Source organism: Oenanthe melanoleuca, chromosome 21, assembly GCF_029582105.1.
Source record: "Oenanthe melanoleuca isolate GR-GAL-2019-014 chromosome 21, OMel1.0, whole genome shotgun sequence".
NCBI lineage: Eukaryota > Metazoa > Chordata > Aves > Passeriformes > Muscicapidae > Oenanthe > Oenanthe melanoleuca.
In genome coordinates, this window is record NC_079354.1 from 5,927,687 (window position 1) to 5,950,311 (window position 22,625).

Here is a 22,625-nt window from a genome sequence, read left to right on the forward strand (position 1 = left end):
TCCTGACTTTCCACTGCAGCATTTTCCAGGAGATTCCCACGTTTTCCTCAGGATTGGGAATGAAGAAATCCAGCTCTGGGCATCTCCTTGCTGCAGCAGATGTGGATGTGGAGGAGGATTAAATCCTGCCCTGGGGAGGTTTCTGCAGCCGCTTTAATCTCGGTTTTAGCAGAGCTGGGCTTTACTCACATCTCCCCTTCCCACATTTTCTCCCCTCTCACACCGGCCCAGTTTTCCTCTCGGGAATTTCTTCTCTAATTTTTTTCTTTTCTCCCCAGGAACTCCCGGGGCTCCCTCTCTGCTCTCCCAAACCTCTGGAAGCAGAATTTAGAATTCCTGTTGGGCAGAATTCCGAATTCCTGCTGGTTCAGGAGGCAGAGCCTGCCCTGAATTCCTGCATTTTCTGGCTGTTTGAGAATCCCTGAATTGCCTTTTTTTTTTTTTTTTTTCTTCTGGGAATCCCTGAATTACTTGTTCTGCTGAATTCCTGCATTTTCTGGGTGTCTGGGAATTCCTCAATGGCTTTTTGTGCTGAATTCCTGCATTTTCTGGGTGTGTGAGAATCCCTGAATTGCATTTTTTCCTCTGGGAATCCCATTTTCTGGGAGTCCCTGAATTGCTTCTTTTTTTTTTAATATCTGGAAATACCAGAATTCCTCTTTTTTTTCCTCTGGGAATCCCAGAATTGTTTTTTTGTGCCAAATTCCTCCCATTTCTGGATGTTTTCCTCCTCTCCTGGAATATCTGAGGAGCTCTGCACACCAAGATTTCCTCTGGGATTCCCTGAATTCCTTTTTTTTTTCCCTCTGGGAATCCCTAAATTGCTTTTTGTGCAGAATTCCTCCCATTTCTGGATGTTTTCCTCCTCTCCTGGAATGTCACTGGAGTCCTGCACTCCAAATTTTCCTCTGAGAATCCCTGAATTGCTTTTTTTCCTCTGGTAATCCCTGAATTGTTTTTTTGTGCCGAATTCCTCCTATTTTCTGGATGTTTTCCTCCTCTCCTGGAATATCTGTGGAGCTCTGCACACCGAGATTTCCTCTGGGAATCCCTGAATTCCTTTTTTTTTTTTTTTCTCTGGGAATCCCTGAATTGTTTTTTTGTGCAGAATTCCTCCCATTTCTGGATGTTTTCCTCCTCTCCTGGAATATCTGTGGAGCTCTGCACACCAAGATTTCCTCTGGGAATCTCTGAATTGTTTTTTTCCTCTGGGAATTTCTGAATTGCTTTTTTTCCTCTCTGGGAATCCCAGAATTGTTTTTTTGTGCCGAATTCTCCCATTTCTGGATGTTTTCCTCCTCTCCTGGAATATCTGTGGAGCTCTGCACACCAAGATTTCCTCTGGGATTCCCTAAATTCCTTTTTTTTTTTTTTTTTTTTCCCTCTGGGAATCCCAGAATTGTTTTTTCTGTGCTGCTGGAGCCCTGGCTGGGGGATTTCTCTGGAATTCCTCCCAGGGATCTGTGCCTGCAGATTTGGGATTGTCTCTGCATGTCCCAACGCTGCCAAACCTCGGGGCAGAGCTGAACACCCCTTAACCCCTGCTGGGCTCCCCTGGCCACGTTTTTATCCCCCAATTTTCCAAAATAAAATCCTCCACCAGCACATGAATAATCTGCTAATTACCAGCGTGGAAATCTTCCTTAATTACTGCTCTGGAATGAGCAGGCTCCACGTCAGCCCTGCCCTGGGTGCACAGGGTTAAAATCCAGCCTCAGCACCGAAATCCTGCATTCATTTCCACTCACTCACCTGGCTGAGCTGCTCCTGGCATCCCTCTGGAATAACAATTCCTGGGGTTTTTTTTTTTTTGGGATTCTCCTCCTGTTCCTGTTTCGTTACTCACGGCTCTTCAGCAGATCCGTCACCCCCTCGAATCCCAGATATTCCCAGGGTGAGATCCTGGATGGGTTTTTATCTGGTTTGGGATCAGATCCAGCAGGATCTGTGGGAATTTCAGGGAGATCAGGGCTCGGAGAGCACCGGGAGCTCCGTGCTCCGTGCAAGGTGCAGCCATCCTGGAAGGCCGGACACCATCCTGAAGCCAGAAAAACCCCACAGCTGGCGAATCCAACTCCTGGAAAACGAGGCAGGGAAGCACTCCTGGCTCCAAACCTGATTCCCAAGGCTTGGCAGAGATTCCCAGGGGTTCATCAATCCAGGAAATCCACCAGGAAGAGGAGCTCCGAGGGAAGGAGGGGATGAAGAAACCGGGAGCCGAGCGCGCAGGGGCAGAGCGGTGATTAGCAAATCCTAATTAAAACCTAATTAAAATGCCTGTGCCATTCCTCTCCTCACCTGACAAATTGGGGTGTTTTTTTGGGGGATAAATCCAGCTGTGACTCCGAGTTTTCCATCTGGAGGATTCCCCCATCTCCACCCACGGGCATTGCAAGCCGAGCTCTGAGCGAGGGTCAAAAATTTGGGAATGTTCCTCTGGATTCAGGGAATGCCTCAGGGAGGAGCTGTGGCTTGGGAAAAAGATCCCCTGGAAACCTTTCAGTGCTGCTGAAGGCAATTCCAAAGCAGGATCCAACCCCAGGATAATGCAAGGGCTCAGGTGGAATATTCCGGATTCATTCACACCTGCAGGAATTGTTTGGGAGAGCCCAAACACCCCTGGGCTCTGTATATTAAAATTATTTCCATATTTGGCAGAGAATTCTCCAAAAAAATTTCATCCCTGGAAGAACCTGGCAGAGAATTCCCAAAAAAATCTCATCCCTGGAACACTATGGCAGAGAATTCCCAAAAAAAACCTCAGCCCTGGAAGGCCCTGGTTGACAATTCCATAAAAAATCTCATCCCTGGAAGGTCCTGGTTGACAATTCCCAAAAAAATTTAATCTCTGGAAGAACCTGGCAGAGAATTCCCCCCAAAAAAATCTCATCCCTGGAACACTATGGCAGAGAATTCCCAACAAAATCTCAGACCTGGAAGGTCCTGGTTGACAATTCCATAAAAAAATCTCATCCCTGGAAGGTCCTGGTTGACAATTCCCAAAAAAATCTCATCTCTGGAAGAACCTGGCAGAGAATTCCCAAAAAATCTCATCCCTGGAACACTATGGCAGAGAATTCCCAAAAAACCCTCAGCCCTGGAAGGCTCTGGTTGACAATTCCCAAAAAAATCTCATCCCTGGAAGGTCCTGGTTGACAATTCCCAAAAAAATTTCATCTCTGGAAGAACCTGGCAGAGAATTCTCCCCAAAAAAATCTCATCCCTGGAAGAACCTGGCAGAAAATTCCCAAAAAAATCTCATCCCTGGAACACTATGGCAGAGAATTCCCAAAAAAATCTCATCCCTTGAAGGCCCTGGCAGAGAATTAAAAAAAAAAAAAAAAAAGTCATCCCTGGAAGGCTCTGGATTAGAATTCCCCAAAAAAATCTCATTCCTGTAATGTAATGTAATAGAATATAATGCAACATAACACAATATAATAAATATAATAAATATAATATAAGAAATAATATAGTAGATATAAGAAATAATATAATAAATATAATAAATAATATAATAAATATATAATATAATAAATATATAATAAATATATAAGAATTAATATAATATAATTAATATAATATAATTAATTAATATAATATAGTAATTAATATAATATATATAATATAATATAATATATATAATATAATATAATATAATATAATATAATATAATATAATATAATATAATATAATATAATATAATATAATATAATATAATATAATATAATATATAATTCAACATAAAACGCTATTTACATAATACAGTATAACACAACATAGTATCTTATTACAAAATATATAGTATTTATATACAATTACTGTATTACATTATATCATAATAAACTATATATAAAACAAAAAAAAATTTACTTTTTTACCTAAAAAACCCAAACCCCATCTATGTAACCACAACAGCCCGTCCCTGTTGCCTCACCTGCCAGGGGCCCCAATTAGCGACTCGTTAATTGGTGTTTGTGCAGAGCCCGCTGATGTCACCGCCAGCCCAGCCCGGACTCTGCCCAGCCCGCTCCAAAATCTGATTTTATGGATATTCCTCGATCTGAGCCGCGATTCCGAGAGGCTCCTGGGTTATCTCCTGCTTTCCAAAGGGCAAATCCCAAATATTGCAGCTTTTCCAGGAGCTGCTTGCACCCGTTGGAGTTTCCTCTCGCTCCAGAACAGCAGATCTGGAGATTATTCTCATTCTCAGGTAGTTTTATCATAGATCTGAAGATTATTTTCACTCCCAAACAGGTTTGTCACAGATCTGGAGATTATTTTTACTCCCAGTTTATCACAGATCTGGAACTAATTTTCACTCTCAGTCAGGTTTATCTCAGATCTGAAGATTATTTTTACTCTCAGGTAGTTTTATGACAGATCTGGAGATTATTTTCACTCTCATGAAGTTTTGTCACAGATCTGGAGATTATTTTCACTCTCAGTCAGGTTTATCTCAGATCTGGAGATTATTTTCACTCCCAGTTTATCACAGATCTGAAGATTATTTTCACCCCAGTCACATTTATCTCAGATCTGGAGATTATTTTCACTCCCAAACAGGTTAGTCACAGATCTGGAGATTATTTTCATTCTCAGTTTATCACAGATCTGAAGATTATTTTCACTCCCAGTCAATTTATCACAGATCTGGAGATTATTTTTACTCTCATGAAGTTTTGTCACAGATTTGGAGATTATTTTCACTCCCAGTTTATCACAGATCTGGAGATTATTTTCACTCTCAGTCAGGTTTATCTCAGATCTGGAGATTATTTTCACTCCCAAACAGGTTAGTCACAGATCTGGAGATTATTTTCACTCTCATGAAGTTTTGTCACAGATCTGGAGATTATTTTCACTCCCAGTCAGGTTTATCTCAGATCTGGAGATTATTTTCACTCTCAGTCACATTTATCTCAGATCTGAAGATTATTTTTACTCTCATGAAGTTTTGTCACAGATCTGGAGATTATTTTCACTCTCAGGTAGTTTTATCACAGATCTAGAGATTATTTTCCTGATTTTCTTTCTTATCTCTGTCATTTTTCTGGGTTTTCCTCATTATTCCTGGCACCTGTTCCTGGTTTTCCTCATTACCATAGCATTTTTTCCTGATTTTCTCCATTATCCATGACATTTTTTCCTGATTTTCTCCATTATCCATGACATTTTTTCCAGATTTTCTCCACTATCTCTGGCATTTTCCCAGGGTTTCCTCATTATTCCTGGCACTTGTTCCTGTTTTTCTTCATTACCTCTGACATTTTTTTCAGTTTTTCTTCATTATCCTGGCATTTTTTTCCTGGTTTTCTTCATTATCCCTGATATTTTTTCCAGTTTTTCCTCCTTATCCCTGATATTTTTTTTATGATCTTCCTCTTTATCAGCTCAGCAAGGATCTTCTAAATCCCCCTTTTATTCTAATTATTATTCTTACATTCCAATTATTATTTTGTTTTAAACAATCCACAACATTTTGCCACCAAAAACTCGCTGTGGAATCCCAACTCATTCCACAAAAAAATGATTTTCTGGGAAGACCCAGGCAGAGAATTTCCTGGTTTTGAAGGAAATTTGTGAATGAAGGAACGCCAGGACTGGAAGGGGCACGTCCAGGGGCGATAAATTAATGAAGATAAATAATCTTTTTTTTTTTTTTTTTTTTTGTGTATTTTGTCCCTTCCCCCTCAGGATCTGTCACAACCAAAATTCAGACACCGCTCCCATGCCCAGTGTGATAATTGATAAATGATTCCTGTTAATCATGGAAATTTTGGAGTTTATAAACCAGAATACTTAAAATAAGAAAAAAACATGGACTTAGATAAAGGAAAATATCTGATTAAACCTACTCTGTTTAAATCCCCGTTATGAATATTGTATAGAGATTTGTAAAAGAAAAAATGGGTTTTCCATAGTCTGAAAGGTTTTTTTTGCAGAATCAGATCTCCTGCCTTTGTGTGATCAATCCCAAACTCTCTGCTCAAGATAAAATTCCCATTTTTCCTGTTTTTATCTCCCAAGACCAGATGGTTCCATGACCCATTGTCCCAAGAGCTGTCCCACGGAAATTTGGAAGTTTCTCTGACCACCACTGCAAAATATATAAACAATAAACAATAAATATAAAATAAACAAAACAATAACAATTATTGATTTCTACAAGGAAAACCAGACTATAAAAAGGGAGCTGCAAACCAAGTTCGGGCTGTGACCCCTCACGTTTCCCCAGCGCTGCTTTGCTCTGTCTGTATAAAATAAACCAATCGAAATTTTGCTAAATATCGAGACTTTTGTTTCTCATAACACCAGGCTGGGATTGCTGGCGCGTTCTGGACCATCCTGTGCTCCCTTCCCGCTCGGGATGTCGCTTTATGTCGCGACAAGTCGCGCGCTCCCCTCCCTCCCCTCAGCGTTCCCGCCACGGCAGCACCGGAAGCGGAAGTGAAACCAGCGCGAGCGCCGGAAGCGGAAGTGGAACCAGCGCGAGCCCCGGAAGCGCCGCCCGCTCCTTCCCGGAAGCGCCGCCCCGCGCCGCCATCTTGGCAGGAGCCGTGAGGGAGCCGCGGCCGCCGCCGCCCGTCCCGCCCGCTGCGCCGCCATCGCGGCCCGGCCGCCGCTCCCCGCCCGCCTCCTTCCCTCCTCCCTCCCTCGGCCGCGGGCAGGAGGGGCCGCCCGGGGCTTGGCGGCCGCGGAGAGGTGAGCGGGGCCTGCGGGGCGGCGAGCGGGCAGGGACGGGCGGGCTGCCTTGCTGTCTCCCCCCTCTGCCCTTCTCTTTCTCTTCTTTTCCCATTTCCCTGTATTTGTCTCTCTCCCTCCCTTTTCCACCTTTCCTGTCTGTCTTTCAGTCCCTCCTTTCCTTGGGCTGCCTTGCTCTCTCCCCCCCTCTCTGCCCTTCTCCTCCTTCCCTACTTCCCTCATATCTTTCTGTTTCTCCCTCTCCTTCCCTCCTTCCCTCCTTCCCTTCCCCATCTCTTTGCCACCTTTCCCCTCTCCCTTTCAGCCTCTCTCTTTCTCTTTCCCTTCTTTCCCTTCTTTCCTCCCTCTCTGATTCCTCTTTCCTTCGTCTCCCTTTCATTCCCTCCCTTCCTTTTCCCTCTTTTCCTTTCACTCCCTCCCTCCTTATCTCTCCCCTTTTTCACCCTTGTTCTTCCCCTTTTCCTCCTTTTCAGTCCCTGCCTTTCTCTTTCCCTTTTTCCCTCCCTCTCTCCATTTCCTCTTTTCTTCCTCTCCCTTTTAGTGCCCCCCCCTTTTAACCCCTTATTTATCCCTTTTCCCTCCCACTTTTTTCTTTATTTTTCCCCATTTTCTCCTCTGCCTTTCAGTCTCTTTCTCTTTTTTCCCTCTCTCTCTGTTTTCTCCCTTTTTTCCTCCCCCCTTTTCTCACACTGATTAATTTTTAATAATAATAATAATAATGAATTAATGATTTTGTTGATCAGATGAGCAGCAGCAGCAATAAGAGAGCCCCGACCACGGCCACGCAGAGGCTGAAGCAGGATTACCTGAGGATCAAAAAGGATCCAGTGCCTTACATCTGTGCTGAGCCCCTGCCCTCCAACATCCTGGAATGGTGGGAATTGGGAATTGGGGAATTGGGAATTGGGAAATGGGGAATGCTGAGCCCCTGCCCTCCAGCATCCTGGAATGGTGGGGATTGGGAATTGGGAATTGGGAGGGAAATGGGGAATGCTGAGCTCCTGCCCTCCAACATCCTGGAATGGTGGGAATTGGGGAATTGGGAAATTGGGAATTGGGGAATTGGGAATTGGGAAATGGGGAATGCTGAGCCCTTGCCCTCCAACATGCTGGAATGGTGGGGATGGGGAATGGGGATTGGGCTGGAGGACTGGGATTTGGGATGGGGAACTGGGAAATGGGGAATGCTGAGCCCCTGCCCTCCAACATCCTGGAATGGTGGGAATTGGGAATTGGGAAATGGGGAATGCTGAGCCCCTGCCCTCCAACATCCTGGAATGGTGGGGAATTGGGAATTGGGAAATGGGGAATTGGGAGGGAAATGGGGAATGGGGAATGCTGAGCCCCTGCCCTCCAACATCCTGGAATGGTGGGAATTGGGAATTGGGAAATGGGGAATTGGGAGGGAAATGGGGAATGGGGAATGCTGAGCCCCTGCCCTCCAACATCCTGGAATGGTGGGAATTGGGAAATGGGGAATGCTGAGCCCCTGCCCTCCAACATCCTGGAAATGGTGGGGAACTGGGGAATTGGGAATTGGGAAATGGGGAATGCTGAGCCCCTGCCCTCCAACATCCTGGAATGGCGGGAATTGGGAATTGGGGAATTGGGAATTGGGAGGGAAATGGGGAATGCTGAGCCCCTGCCCTCCAACATCCTGGAATGGTGGGAATTGGGAATTGGGGAATTGGGAATTGGGAGGGAAATGGGGAATGCTGAGCCCTTGCCCTCCAACATCCTGGAATGGTGGGGATGGGGAATGGGGATTGGGCTGGAGGACTGGGATTTGGGATGGGGAACTGGGAAATGGGGAATGCTGAGCCCCTGCCCTCCAACATCCTGGAATGGTGGGAATTGGGGTGGGGAATTGAGGAATTGGGAGGGAAATGGGGGATTGGGGTGGGGGATTGGGGATTGGGAATTGGGGTGGGGATAGGGAACTGACTGGGGTGGGGAATTGAGGAATTGGGGTGGGGAATGGGGAATGCTGAGCCCCTGCCCTCCAATGTCCTGGAGTGGTGGGAATGGGGTGGGGGATTGGGAATTGGGATGGGGAATTGAGGATGGGGATTGGGGTGGGGAATGGGGAACTGGGGAGGGGAATAGGGGTGGGGAACTGGGGATTGTGGTGGGGAATGGAGAATTGGGAACTGGGATTTGGGAGGGGAATAGGGGATTGGAGTGGGGAATTGGGGGATTGGGGATTGGAGTGGGGAACTGGGAATTGGGGTGGGGAATTGGGGGATTGGGGATTGGAGTGGGGGATTGGGAATTGGGGTGGGGAATTGGGGAATGCTGAGCCCCTGCCCTCCAGTGTCCTGGAGTGGTGGGAATGGGGTGGGGGATTGGGAATTGAGGACTGGGGATTGGGGGTGGGGGATTGGGGTAGGGAATGGGGGATTGGGGATGGGGAACTGGGAATTGGGGTGGGGGATTGGGGAATTGGAGGGGGGGATTGGGAATTGGGGATGGGGATTGGAAATGGAGGGGGGAGTTGGGAATGGGGAACTGGGATGGAGAATTGGAGATGGGAATTGGGGGTTGGAGGTGGGAATGGGAAGTGGAGGAGAAGAGTTGGGAATGGAAAATGGAGGAGAAGAGCTGGAAATGGAAAATTGGAGATGGGAAGGGGGGAGGGAATTGGGAGTGGGGATGGGACTGGGAATTGGGGTAAGAGTTGGGGAATTGGGGAGGAGAATTGGGATGGGAGTTGGGAGTGGGAACTGGGGGTGGGATGGGAATTGGGGATGGGATGTGATGGGAATGGAACTGGGGTAGGAATGAGGGTTGGAATTGGAGTTGGGTGGGAACTGGGATGGGGAATTGGGCTGGGATTGGGAATTTGGGATGGGAATTGCAGGTGGGGAATTGGGATGGGAATTGGGGCTGGGATTGGGCTGGGATGGGGAATTGGGCTGGGATTGGGGCTGGGATGGAGAATTGGGCTGGGATTGGGCTGGGATGGGAATTGGGCTGGGATGGGAATTGGGGATTGGGCTGGGATGGGAATTGGGGATTGGGCTGGGATGGGAATTGGGGATTTGGGCTGGGATGGGAATTGGGGCTGGGATTGGGCTGGGATGGGGAATTGGGCTGGGATGGGGAATTGGGGCTGGGATTGGGCTGGGATGGGGGGAAATTGGGAATGGGCTGGGATGGGAATTGGGATGGGAACTGGGCTGGGATTGGGCTGGGCTGGAATTGGGCTGGGATTGGGCTGGATGGGAATTGGGGATGGGGAATTGGGCTGGGATGGGAATTGGGCTGGGAACTGGGCTGGGATTGGGCTGGGCTGGAATTGGGCTGGGATTGGGCTGGATGGGAATTGGGGATGGGGAATTGGGCTGGGATGGGAATTGGGCTGGGATTGTGCTGGGATGGGGCTGGGATGGGGAATTGGGATTGGGCTGGGATGGGGAATTGGGATTGGGCTGGGATGGGAATTGGGCTGGGATGGGGAATTGTGCTGGAATTGGGCTGGGATGGGGAATTGGGATTGGGCTGGGATGGGGCTGGGATGGGGAATTGGGATTGGGCTGGGATTGGGCTGGGATGGGGAATTGTGCTGGGATTGTGCTGGGATGGGGCTGGATGTTTTTCTCTCTGGCAGAACAGGCTTTCCCAGGCTCTCAGCTCTGACTCCCTCCCCTGCACTCTGGGGAGGTGGGGGAGGAACCCTTGGCTGGGGTGAGCCCTGAATTTTGGGATTTTTGTTGATTCCTGTTTCAGGCACTACGTGGTGCGAGGGCCCGAGCTGACCCCCTATGAAGGTAAAACCCTGCTGGGAAATTCAGGAATTCCCACTAAAAACAGCTCCAAAAACTGGGAAAGAGAAGAAAAAACAGGGCATCATTCTTCTCTTCTCAACAGCTTTACTAAAATAAAATTTAGCTTAAACTAAGAACAAATATTCTGGTTAATATTTTTAATGTTTTACAGCAAACCTTTAGTTTGTGACAGATAATGCAAATAATTCCCATTTTTACAGCAGAAATGAACTGAGATTAAAATTTATTTAACCCATTTTTGGGAAGTTTAGGAGAAGGAAAAAAGCAGAGGAATTGAGGATGGGAATTGGAGTGGGAAATATTAATAAAATATAATTTAATATATTTATTTTGTATCATTAATATCATGTATTTAACCCATTTTGGGAATTTTTGAAGGAAAAAAGGCATTGGAATTTGGGATGGGAATATTTATTAAATAAAATTTATTTAACCCATTTAGTAGTTTAGGACAAGGAAAAAAAGCATTGGAATTGGGGATTGAAATTGGGGTGGGAATTTACTTTTATAAAATATAAATTTATATTATTTTATTATGTATTTATTTATATATTTATGTATAGTTTATTTTATGTGCTGTAATATATTATGTAATTTAAATTATATAGGCTTATACATGAAAATTTATATTTAATTATTAGTATATTTATGAAATACAATTTAATATCTTTAATCTAATGAATTTAACCCATTCTGGGCTGGTTTGCAGGTGGATATTACCATGGAAAATTAATATTCCCTCGAGAATTCCCTTTTAAACCTCCCAGTATTTATATGATCACACCCAATGGAAGATTCAAATGCAACACAAGGTAAAGACTCAAAAACTCCCCAACCCTCCCATGGCCCCTCTGGCCCATCCCAAATCCTCTTCTGGGTTTTTTTTTTTCCTTTTTTCCATTTTTTTGGCCAGGTTGTGTCTATCTTGAATTTCCACCCAGATTCCTGGGTGTTTTTTTTTTTCCTTTTCTCCCTTTTTTTTGTCCTTTTCTCCCTTTTTTTTGGCCAAGTTATGTCTGTCCCATCCCAAATCCCTGCTCCTGGAGACTTTTTTCCCCTTTTTTCCCATTTTTCCCTTTTTTTTGGCCAAGATATGTCTGTCCCATCCCTAATCTCTGCTCCTGTTTTTTTTTTTTTTTTGTTTTGGTTTGGTTTGGTTTTTTTTGTTTGTTTTTTTTTAATTTGTTTTTTTTTCCATTTTTTTGGCCAGGTTGTGTCTATCTTGAATTTCCATCCAGATTCCTGGGTGGTTTTTTTTTCCTTTTCTCCCTTTCTTTTTTTGGCCAGGTTATATCTGTCCCATCCCAAATCTCTGCTCCTGGGGGTTTTTTCCCCTTTTTCTGTTTTGGTTTTTTTTTTCTGGTTTTTTCTGGTTTTTTCTGGTTTTTTTGGTTCTGTCTGTCCATCACAGATTTCCACCTGGATTCCTGTTTGGCTTTTTTTCCATTTTTCTTCTTTTTTTTGGCCAGGTTGTCTCTGTCCATCACCACCCAGATTCCTGGTTTTTTTTTCCTTTATTCCCATTTTTTTGGCCAAGTTATGTCTGTCCCATCCCAAATCTCTGCTCCTGGGTTTTTTTTTTTTTTTTAAATTTATTTTTTTCCATTCTTTTGGCCAGGTTGTGTCTATCTTGAATTTCCATCCAGATTCCTGGGTGGGTTTTTTTTTCATTTTCCTTTATTCCCTATTTTTTTTTTTTTTGGCCAGATTGTGTCTGTCCCATCCCAAATCTCTGCTCCTGGGTTTTTTGTTTGTTTGTTGTTTTTTTTTTTTTTTTTTGGCCAGGTTGTGTCTATCTTGAATTTCCATCCAGATTCCTGGGTGGTTTTTTTTTCCTTTTCTCCCTTTTTTTTTTTTGGCCAAGTTGTATCTGTCCCATCCCAAATCTCTGCTCCTGGGAGTTTTTTCCCCTTTTTCTGTTTTGTTTTTTTTTTTCTGGTTTTTTCTGTTTTTTTCTGGTTTTTTTGGTTCTGTCTGTCCATCACAGATTTCCACCTGGATTCTTGTTTGGTTTTTTTCCATTTTTCTTCTTTTTTTTGGCCAGGTTGTCTCTGTCCATCATAGATTTCCACCCAAATTCCTGGTGACTTTTTTCCCTTTTTCCCATTATTTTTGGCCAGGTTCTGTCAGTCCATCACCACCCAGATTCCTGTTTTTTTTTTCCTTTTTTCCCATTTTTTTGGCCAAGTTATGTCTGTCCCATCCCAAATCTCTGCTCCTGGGTTTGTTTTTTTTGTTTTTGTTTTTTTTTTTTTTTTTTGTTTTGGTTTGTTTTTTTTTTTCCATTCTTTTGGCCAGTTGTGTCTATCTTGAATTTCCATCCAGATTCCTGGGTGGGTTTTTTTTCCTTTTCCTTTGTTCCCTTTTTTTTTTGGCCAGATTGTGTCTGTCCCATCCCAAATCTCTGCTCCTGGATTTTTTTTTCCCTATTTCTGTTTTTTTTTTTGGCCAGATTCTGTCTGTCCATCACAGATCTCCACCCATATTCCTAGGTTTTTTTCCCTTTTTTCCCTTTTTTTGGCCAGGCTGTGTCTGTCCCATCCCAAATCTCTGCTCCTGGAGTTTTTGTTTCCCTTTTTTTTCCATTTTTTGCCTTTTTTTTTTGGCCAGGTTGTGTTTGTCCATCTCAGATTTCCACCCAGATCTTTGAGGTTTTTTTCCCTTTTTCCCTTTTTCTTGGCCAGCTTGTCTCTGTCCATTTCAAATTTCCACCCAGATTCCTGGGTTGTTTTTTTTTCCTTTTTTCCCTTTTTTTTTTTGCCAGGTTGTGTCTGTCCATCACAGATTTCCACCCAGATTCCTGAGGTTTTTTTTCCCTTTTTTCTTGTTTTTGTTTTTTTTTGGCCAGGTTGTGTCTGTCCCATCCCAAATCTCTGCTCCTGGGTTTTTTTTCCCCTTTTTCTCCTTTTTTTTTGCCAGGTTGTGACTGTCCATCACAGATTTCCACCCAGATCCCTGGAGTTTTTTTTTTTCCTTTTTTTTTGGCCAGGTTGTCTGTCCATCACCCATTTCCAGCTGGATTCCTGGGAGGTTTTTTTCCCTTTATTTCCATTTGTTCCTTTTTTTTTTGGCCATGTTGTGTCTGTCCCATCCCAAATCTCTGCTCCTGTGGGTTTTTTTTTCCCTTTTTCTGTTTTTTTTGGCCAGGCTGTGTCTGTCTCATCCCAAATCTCTGCTCCTGGGGTTTTTTCCCTTTTTTTCCCTTTTTCTGGTTTTTTTTTTTGCCAGGCTGTGTCTGTCCCATCCCAAATCTCTGCTCCTGTGGTTTTTTTTTCCCTTTTTCTGTTTTTTTTTGGCCAGGCTGTGTCTGTCCCATCCCAAATCTCTGCTCCTTGGTTTTTTTTTTCCCTTTTTTTTGTCCAGGCTGTGTCTGTCCCATCCCAAATCTCTGCTCCTTGTTTTTTTTTCCCTTTTTTTGGCCAGGCTGTGTCTGTCCATCACGGATTTCCACCCTGACACCTGGAACCCAGCCTGGTCAGTCTCCACCATCCTGACAGGGCTGCTGAGCTTCATGGTGGAGAAAGGGCCCACCCTGGGCAGCATTGAGACCTCTGAGTTCACTGTGAGTGCAGGGATTGGTTTTAGGGGAATTCAGGGGGTTCAGGTAATTCAGGGGGTTCAGAGGATTCAGGTAATTCAGGGGATTTAGGGGGATTCAAGTGGATTCAGGTAATTCAGAGGATTGAGGGGGTTCAGGTAATTCAGGGGGATTCAGGGGGTTCAGAGGATTCAGGGAATTCAGGGGGTTCAGGGAATTTAGGGAATTCAGAGGAATTCAGGTAGATTCAGGTAATTCAGGGGGTTCAGGGAATTTAGGGGAATTTAGGGAATTCAGGTGGATTCAGGTAATTCAGGGGATTCAGGGAATTTGGGGGAATTTAGGGAATTCAGGTGGATTCAGGTAATTCAGGGGATTGAGGGGGCTCAGGGAATTCAGGGGATTTAGGGAATTCAGGGAATTCAGGGGATTGAAGGGATTCAGGGAATTCAGGTGGATTGAGGGGATTGAGGGAATTCAGGGGGTTCAGGGAGTTAGGGGAATTCAAGGGGATTCTGGGAATTCAGGGGAATTCAAGGGGTTCAGGTGGGTTCAGAAGATTCAGGGGAATTCAGGGAGTTCAGAGGATTGAAGGGATTCAGGGGGTTCAGGGAATTCAGGGAATTCAGGTGGATTCAGGGAATTCAGGGGGTTCAGGGAATTCAGGGGGTTCAGGGAATTTAGGGAATTCAGAGGAATTCAGGTGGATTCAGGTAATTCAGGGGATTCAGGGGGTTCAGGGAGTTTAGGGAATTCAGAGGAATTCAGGTGGATTGAGGGGGTTCAGGGAATTTAGGGAATTCAGGGGGTTCAGGGAATTTAGGGAATTCAGAGGAATTCAGTTGGATTCAGGTAATTCAGGGGGTTCAGGGAATTCAGGTGGATTCAGGGGGTTCAGAGGATTCAGAATTCAGGGGGTTCAGGGGATTGAGGGAATTCAGAGGAATTCAGTTGGATTCAGGTAATTCAGGGGGTTCAGGGAATTTAGGGGAATTCAGGTAATTCAGGGGATTCAGGGATGGAGCCTGGCTGGGGTTGGGTTCCTTTTTCCAGCCCTTTTGTCTTGATCCTGATCCCAGTGAATCAACAAAAACAGGAATTTTAGTGAGTAACAATCACAGGTTTGGTGTTTGAAGTGTTAGAAACTTCTTAGGAAAATTTGGGATATTTCAGGGATAAGCCTGGTTGGGATTTATTTCCCTTTTCCAGCCCTTTTTCCTTGATTATGATCCCACAAAATCATAAATTAACATAATTCATGTCTATAAACATCCATTTTCATCAATAATCCTTACAAATTTGATGTCAGAAATGTTAAAAACCACTTGGCTGAGATTTTCACCATTCTTGTGGGAATTCAGGTGTGGAATTGAAATAAATTAATTAACTTCTCATGAAATTACTGAGAAATCTGTTTGGGTTTTGTTTTTTTTTTTTTTCCCCAGAAAAGGCAGCTGGCTGCACAGAGCTTAGCATTTAATTTAAAAGATAAAGTCTTCTGTGAGCTCTTTCCTGAAGTGGTGGAGGTAAGAAAATACTTTTTATTTATTTATTATTTATTCATTATTCAAAAAAAAAAAATTCAACTCAGCTTCTCCTGTTCAGGATTTTCCCAGATTGGATTTGATTTGTTCATTTTGTAAAATCTTTGGAAAGGTTTTAATTCTTTCACACAAAGTAAAAACTGCAGGAATTTGGGGAAAAAGAGATTTTTCCCAGTTTTTTTTCCCTTTTCTATGAGCTCTGTGGGATTTCAGAATTCCTGTTCCTAAAGGAATTCTGGTTTAGGAGCCATTTTCCCTTCTCACCTTGGAATTTTCTCTTTGAATTCTCTCCCCTTTTCCAGGAAATCAAAAAAAAGCCCCAGATCACCACAAGATCCATTGGATTTTCTGTTTCCCCATGAACCAAAACCAATCAAATGATCCCAATTCCAGTTTCCCATGCAGGAAATCAAACAAAAACACCCAAACCATCCAAATTTCCACTTCTCACCCTTGAATTTTTTCTTTCCCTGTGCAGGAAATAAAACAAAACCACCCAAATCACCACAATTCCACTTTCCCATGCAGGAAATCAAACAAAAGAACCCAAACCATCCTGATTTCTCATCATTGAATTTTCTCTTTCTCTGTGCAGGAAATGGAACAAAAACACCCAAATCACCCCAAATTCCACTTTCTCATGCAGGAAATCAAACCAAACCACCCAAATCACAAATTCCACTTCTCAGTATTGAATTTTCTCTTCACCTCTAGGGAAAACAAATCAAAACCACCCAAATCACCCCAAATTTCACTTTCTCATGCAGGAAATTGAACAAAACCACCCAAATCACAAATTCCACTTCTCAGCATTGAATTTTCTCTTCTGCTCTATAGAAAACAAACCAAAACCACCCAAATCACCCCAAGTTTCTCTTTTCCCCATGCAGGAAATGAAACAAAAGCAGAAAGCCCAGGAGGAGCTGAGCTCCAGACCTCCCTCCCTGCCCTTCCCCAACTCTCACTGTTCCATTGCATTGTCTCTTCACCTCTAGGGAAAACAAACCAAAACCACCCAAACCACCCCAAATTCCACTTTCTCTTGCAGGAAATTGAACAAAACCACCCAAATCACAAATTCCACTTCTCAGCATTGAATTTTCTCTTCTGCTCTATGGAAAACAAACCAAAACCACCCAAACCACCCCAAATTCCACTTTCTCTTGCAGGAAATTGAACAAAACCACCCAAATCACAAATTCCACTTCTCAGCATTGAATTTTCTCTTCTACTCTAGGGAAAACAAACCAAAACCACCCAAATCACCCCAATTTTTCTCCTCCTTTTGCAGGAAATGAAACAAAAGCAGAAAGCCCAGGAGGAGCTGAGCTCCAGACCTCCCTCCCTGCCCTTCCCCAACTCTCACTGTTCCATTGCATTGTCTCTTCACCTCTATGGAAACCAAACCAAAACCACCCAAACCACCCAAAATTCCACTTTGTCATGCAGGAAACCAAACAAAACCACCCAAACGACCACAAATTCCACTTCTCAGCATTGAATTTTCTCTTCTGCTCTATACAAAACAAACCAAAACCACCCAAATGACCACAAATTCCACTTTCTCTTGCAGGAAATGAAACAAAAGCAGAAAGCCCAGGAGGAGCTGAACTCCAGACCTCCCTCCCTGCCCTTCCCCAACTTTCACATTCCCATTGAATTTTCTCTTCTGCTCTATAGAAAACAAACCAAACCACCCCAAATTCCACTTTCTCATGCAGGAAATCAAACCAAACCACCCAAATCACAAATTCCATTTCTCAGCATTGAATTTTCTCTTCTGCTCTATGGAAAACAAACCAAAACCACCCAAATCACCCCAATTTTTCTCCTGCTTTTGCAGGAAATGAAACAAAAGCAGAAGGCCCAGGAGGAGCTGAGCTCCAGACCTCCCTCCCTGCCCTTCCCCAACTTCCATATTCCCATTGAATTTTCTCTTCACCTCTAGGGAAAACAAACCAAAACCACCCAAACCACCCCAAATTCCACTTTGTCATGCAGGAAATTAAACCAAACCACCCAAATCACAAATTCCACTTCTCAGCATTGAATTTTCTCTTCTGCTCTATGGAAAACAAACCAAAACCACCCAAATCACCCCAATTTTTCTCCTCCTTTTGCAGGAAATGAAACAAAAGCAGAAGGCCCAGGAGGAGCTGAGCTCCAGACCTCCCTCCCTGCCCTTCCCCAACTTCCATATTCCCATTGAATTTTCTCTTCACCTCTAGGGAAAACAAACCAAAACCACCCAAACCACCCCAAATTCCACTTTGTCATGCAGGAAATTAAACCAAACCACCCAAATCACAAATTCCACTTCTCAGCATTGAATTTTCTCTTCTGCTCTATGGAAAACAAACCAAAACCACCCAAATCACCCCAATTTTTCTCCTCCTCTTGCAGGAAATGAAACAAAAGCAGAAGGCCCAGGAGGAGCTGAGCTCCAGACCTCCCTCCCTGCCGCTGCCCGACGTGGTTCCGGACGGGGACGCGCACTTCGGGCACCACGGGCACGCGCTGCTGAACGGGCACGGGGGGCTGCAGGGGCACCCTGGGGGGCTGCAGGGGCACCCTGGGGGGCTGCAGGGGCACCCCGGGGGGCTGCAGCAGCCCCACAGGAACCACGGACTCTTGGGGGGAGCCCTGGCGAACTTGTTTGTCATCGTGGGCTTCGCCGCCTTCGCCTACACAGTCAAGTACGTGCTGAGGAGCATAGCCCAGGAGTGAGGGGACACGGCCCCAGTCCCACTGGGGTTGGGGGAACAGAGCTCCAGGGAGGGAGGTTGGGGGTTTGTGGGGTCACAAGGCGAAGAGATCCTTTGGTTTGTGGAGTTGGGCTCCATCTGTGGTTGGAAATTGGAAAATCTTCAGTAAATTTGTATTCCGTTGAGTTTTCAGTTCTGGATCAATGGGGAATTTGGGGTTGTGCCCTACTTGGGTCCTGGTGGGATTTTGGGGTCAGAAGTCAAAGATTTGGAGGGAAGATCCCTTGGTTTGTACAGTTGGGCTCCAACTGTGGTTTGAAATTCAAAATTCTTCAGTAAATTTGTATTCCATTGAGTTTTCAGTTCTGGATGAATGGGGAATTTGGGGTTTTGGCTTTTCCTGGGTCCTGGTGGGATTTTGGGTTGAGAAGTCAAAATGTTGTTGGGGAGACAGTTGGATTTGTAGAGTTTGGCTCCAACTGTGGTTGGAAATTGGAAAATCCTCAGTAAATTTGTAATTCTGTTGAGTTTTCAGTTCTGGATCAATGGGGAATTTGGGGTTTTGCCCTGCTTGGGTCCTGGTGGGATTTTGGGTTCAGAAGTCAAAGATTTGGAGGGGAGATCCCTTGGTTTGTAGAGTTGGGCTCCATCTGTGGTTGGAAATTGGAAAATCTTCAGTAAATTTGTAATTCTGTTGAGTTTTCAGTTTTGGATGAATGGGGAATTTGGGTCAAAAATTTGGGGGTTTTGCCCTTCGTGGGATTTTGGGTTGAGAAGTCAAAGATTTGGAGGGAAGATCCCTTGGTTTGTAGAGTTGGGCTCCATCTGTGGTTGGAAATTGGAAAATCTTCAGTAAATTTGTATTCCGTTGAGTTTTCAGTTTTGGATCAATGGGGAATTTGGGGTTTTGCCCTACCTGGGTCCTGGTGGGATTTTGGGGTTAGAAGTCAAAGATTTGGAGGGAGAGAGATCCTTTGGTTTGTGGAGTTGGGCTCCATCTGTGGTTGGAAATTGGAAAATCTTCAGTAAATTTGTAATTCTGTTGAGTTTTCAGTTTTGGATGAATGGGGAATTTGGGGTTTTGCCCTGCTTGGGTCCTGGTGGGATTTTGGGGTCAGAAGTCAAAGATTTGGAGGGGAGATCCCTTGGTTTGTAGAGTTGGGCTCCATCTGTGGTTTGAAATTCAAAATTCTTCAGTAAATTTGTATTCCATTGAGTTTTCAGTTTTGGATGAATGGGGAATTTGGGTGGAAAATTTGGGGGTTTTGCCCTTCCTGGGATTTTGGGTTGAGAAGTCAAAGATTTGGAGAGAAGATCCCTTGGTTTGTAGAGTTGGGCTCCAACTGTGGTCTGGAAATTGGAAAATTCTTCAGTAAATTTGTATTCCGTTGAGTTTTCAGTTCTGGATGAATGGGGAATTTGGGGATTTGACTTTTCCAGGGTCCTGGTGGGATTTTGGGTTGAGAAGTCAAAATGTTGTTGGGGAGACAGTTGGATTTGTAGAGTTGGGCTCCATCTGTGGTTGGAAATTGGAAAATCTTCAGTAAATTTGTATTCTGTTCAGTTTTCAGTTCTGGATCAATGGGGAATTTGGGGTTTTGCCCTACCTGGGTCCTGGTGGGATTTTGGGTTGAGAACTCAAAGATTTGGAGGGGAGATCCCTTGGTTTGTAGAGTTGGGCTCCAACTGTGGTTGGAAATTGGAAAATTCTTCAGTAAATTTGTAATTCTGTTGAGTTTTCAGTTCTGGATGAATGGGGAATTTGGGTGGAAAATTTGGCTTTTCCTGATTCCTGGTGGGATTTTGGGCTGAGAAGTCAAAGATTTGGAGGGAAGATCCCTTGGTTTGTAGAGTTGGGCTCCATCTGTGGTTTGAAATTCAAAATTCTTCAGTAAATTTGTAATTCTGTTGAGTTTTCAGTTCTGGATCAATGGGGAATTTGGGTGGAAAATTTGGGGTTTTGCCCTTCCTGGGTTACATTGATTATTTTGAGTTGAGAAGTTAAAGCATTTTTGGGGTGACTCTTCATTTTTAAGACTTTGAGTTCTCCATCTGTGGTTTGACAGTTGAAGATCTTCAGTAAATTTTTATTCTGTTGAGTTTTCCAATTCAAGATGAGTGAGTGGGAAATTTAGGTTGAAAATTTGGGGGTTTTGGATCTTTCTGGGTCGTGGTGGGATTTTGGGTTGAGAAGCCAAAACATTTTTGGTGACCCACTTTGATTTATATTTTTATTCCAAAAATGGGGTTTTGTGTCCTAAAAATGGGGTTTTGTGTCCCAAAAATGGGTTGTGTGTCCCAAAATTGGATTTTTGTGTTCCATAAATTGGATTTATATCCCAAAATTGGGTTTTTGTGTCCCAAAAATGGGTTTTATTGTCCCAAAAAATTGGTTTTGTGTCTCAAAAAATCGACATTTTGGGCTCTGGGAAGGGAAAAATTCTGATTTTGGAGTGGGAATAACAAAGGAGCTGCTGCAGAGCCAGAGGTAAAACCCCAAATTCAGGGAGGTTCAAAACCTGCTTCAGGTTTTGCTGAAATTCTTGGGGAAAAAAAAAACCAAAATTCCTCTGGAATTCTGGAAATGTTTTTGCTCCCCAACCCCAAAATTCATTTGGGATTCATCTGTTGAAATAAAACCTTAAATTAAATTAAACTCTTCAAAACCATCAAAAGCCCAAAATTCCTCTGGGATTCACCTGCTGAAATAAAACCCCAAATTTTGTATTTAAACCCCAAAAATTCCCTGGATTTGGAGGAAGGTTTGAAGCATTCCAGGTGCCATTTGTGGGATCCCTGTGGATTCCAGGAGTTGGGAATTTTCCAGGAAATTTGGGAATTTTTATTCCTGTTTTTTTTTTTTTTTTTTTGGAGGGGGGGAGGTTGATTTGTGTTTTCCTGGGAATTCAGGATTTGATTTTCCTCTTCCAAAAAAAAAAAAAAAAAAAAAAGAGGAAAAATTAAAATTTCCAGGATAAAACCTTGGAGTAAATCCTTGACTTTCCAAGCTGCAATTCCATGGATTTCTGAAAAATTTCAGAATTTAAAGGTTGGGATTTTTTTTTTTTTTTTTTTTCCCACAGAAATCTTCATTTTTAATAAAAAAAATTCCTGAATTTTGGGGGGAAGTTTTTCCCCCTTTTTTTCCTGGAGATTCCAAGGAGTGGGAATTGCATTGTAAAGTGGTTTATTCATAATAAACATCCATGAAAAATCGACTTTGTGAAGTTTTTTTTTTTGGGAGGGGGGGAAAAAAATTCCATGGGAAGAAAAATTGGGAATATTTCAGTTCCTAAATAAAAGGATTTTAATAAAATTAATAAAATAATTTTTCCTGATTTTATGTCATTTTTCCAGCTTCCCTTTAATGTCTGGGTGTCTTTTCTTTGTCATTCATAATTCAAATAATTCCTTTAAATTTTGGGATATCTTTGGATCATTCCTGCTAATAATAATTAATAATTAATAATAATAATTAGTAGTTGTTAATTATTAATTTATCAATCAATCCTGAGCTGATGCCATTTTCATGAGGGAAGAAATTGGATTTTTTAAAAGCAGGAAAACCACACAAAAATAAGAAAAATAATTAATTCCAAAAACTCCAAACATTCCCAAATTCCTGGAAATTCAAGCCAGGAATGAGGATGGCTCATTAAGATTAATTGGGAATTTTTAATTAACACTAGAAGCTTTGCCCTGCTGAATTTGGAGTGGGAGAAATTTGGGAATTTTTAATTTTTTTCCTGTTTTTCCAGGAATTTTGGTGATTTTTGGGGATCCACCACGAGGTGGCGCAGCCGTCTCGGGAATTTGGGAACTGAGAAGGAATTTTTAGGGAATCTTGGAATTTCCTCAGCTGGGAATGATCCCAAAATCCTGGGAGATCCTGAGATTCCTGGAGCTTTGGGAATTGCAAAAAAAAAAAAAAAAAAAAAAAATTAATAAATACATTTTTAAATAAAATAAATTTTATGGGATTAATGATAAATTAATAATTTTTTATGGGATTAACATAAAAATTCCTGGAATGTTTGGGGTTGGAAGGATTTCAATCCCATCCATGGGCAGGAATTCCCAAATCTTCATTCCTGTAGGAAAAAAATTCCCAAATTTCCAAATATCCAATTTGAATCTTCATTCCTGAGGGAAGAAATTCCCGAATTCCCAAATATCCAGTTGGAAAAAGGATTTTTGGGATTCCTCTGGGAAAATCCAAAATCCAGCATGGATTTTCCAAAATTGGGGAAAGGTTTTTTGGGATCCCTCTGGGAAAATCCAGAACAAAACCAGGATGGATTTTCCTGAAATTGCAAAAAGAATTTTTGGGATCCCTTTGGGAAAA

General features: G+C 43.2%; 1 protein-coding gene across 1 annotated transcript; it reads left to right on the plus strand.

The window, feature by feature from the left end:
* Window positions 1-6,518: 6,518 nt before the first annotated feature.
* On the plus strand, window positions 6,519-21,498 carry UBE2J2 (ubiquitin conjugating enzyme E2 J2). The gene is made up of 7 exons (XM_056508273.1): window positions 6,519-6,705; window positions 7,449-7,579; window positions 10,435-10,475; window positions 11,203-11,305; window positions 13,917-14,055; window positions 15,477-15,557; window positions 17,979-21,498. The coding sequence occupies exons 2-7, from the start codon at window positions 7,449-7,451 to the stop codon at window positions 18,300-18,302; spliced, it is 819 nt and encodes a 272-aa protein (XP_056364248.1). The 5' UTR covers window positions 6,519-6,705; the 3' UTR covers window positions 18,303-21,498.
* Window positions 21,499-22,625: the final 1,127 nt, after the last annotated feature.

What these genes read in the sequence shown, in the direction of transcription:
- UBE2J2 (XM_056508273.1), top strand. Translation starts at nt 7,449, where the DNA reads ATGAGCAGCAGCAGCAATAAGAGAGCCCCGACCACGGCCACGCAGAGG. An exon ending in AGATTCAAATGCAACACAAG is followed by an intron (nt 11,306 to 13,916) that starts GTAAAGACTCAA and finishes TTTTTTGGCCAG; the next exon opens with GCTGTGTCTGTCCATCACGG. An exon ending in TCTTTCCTGAAGTGGTGGAG is followed by an intron (nt 15,558 to 17,978) that starts GTAAGAAAATAC and finishes CTCCTCTTGCAG; the next exon opens with GAAATGAAACAAAAGCAGAA.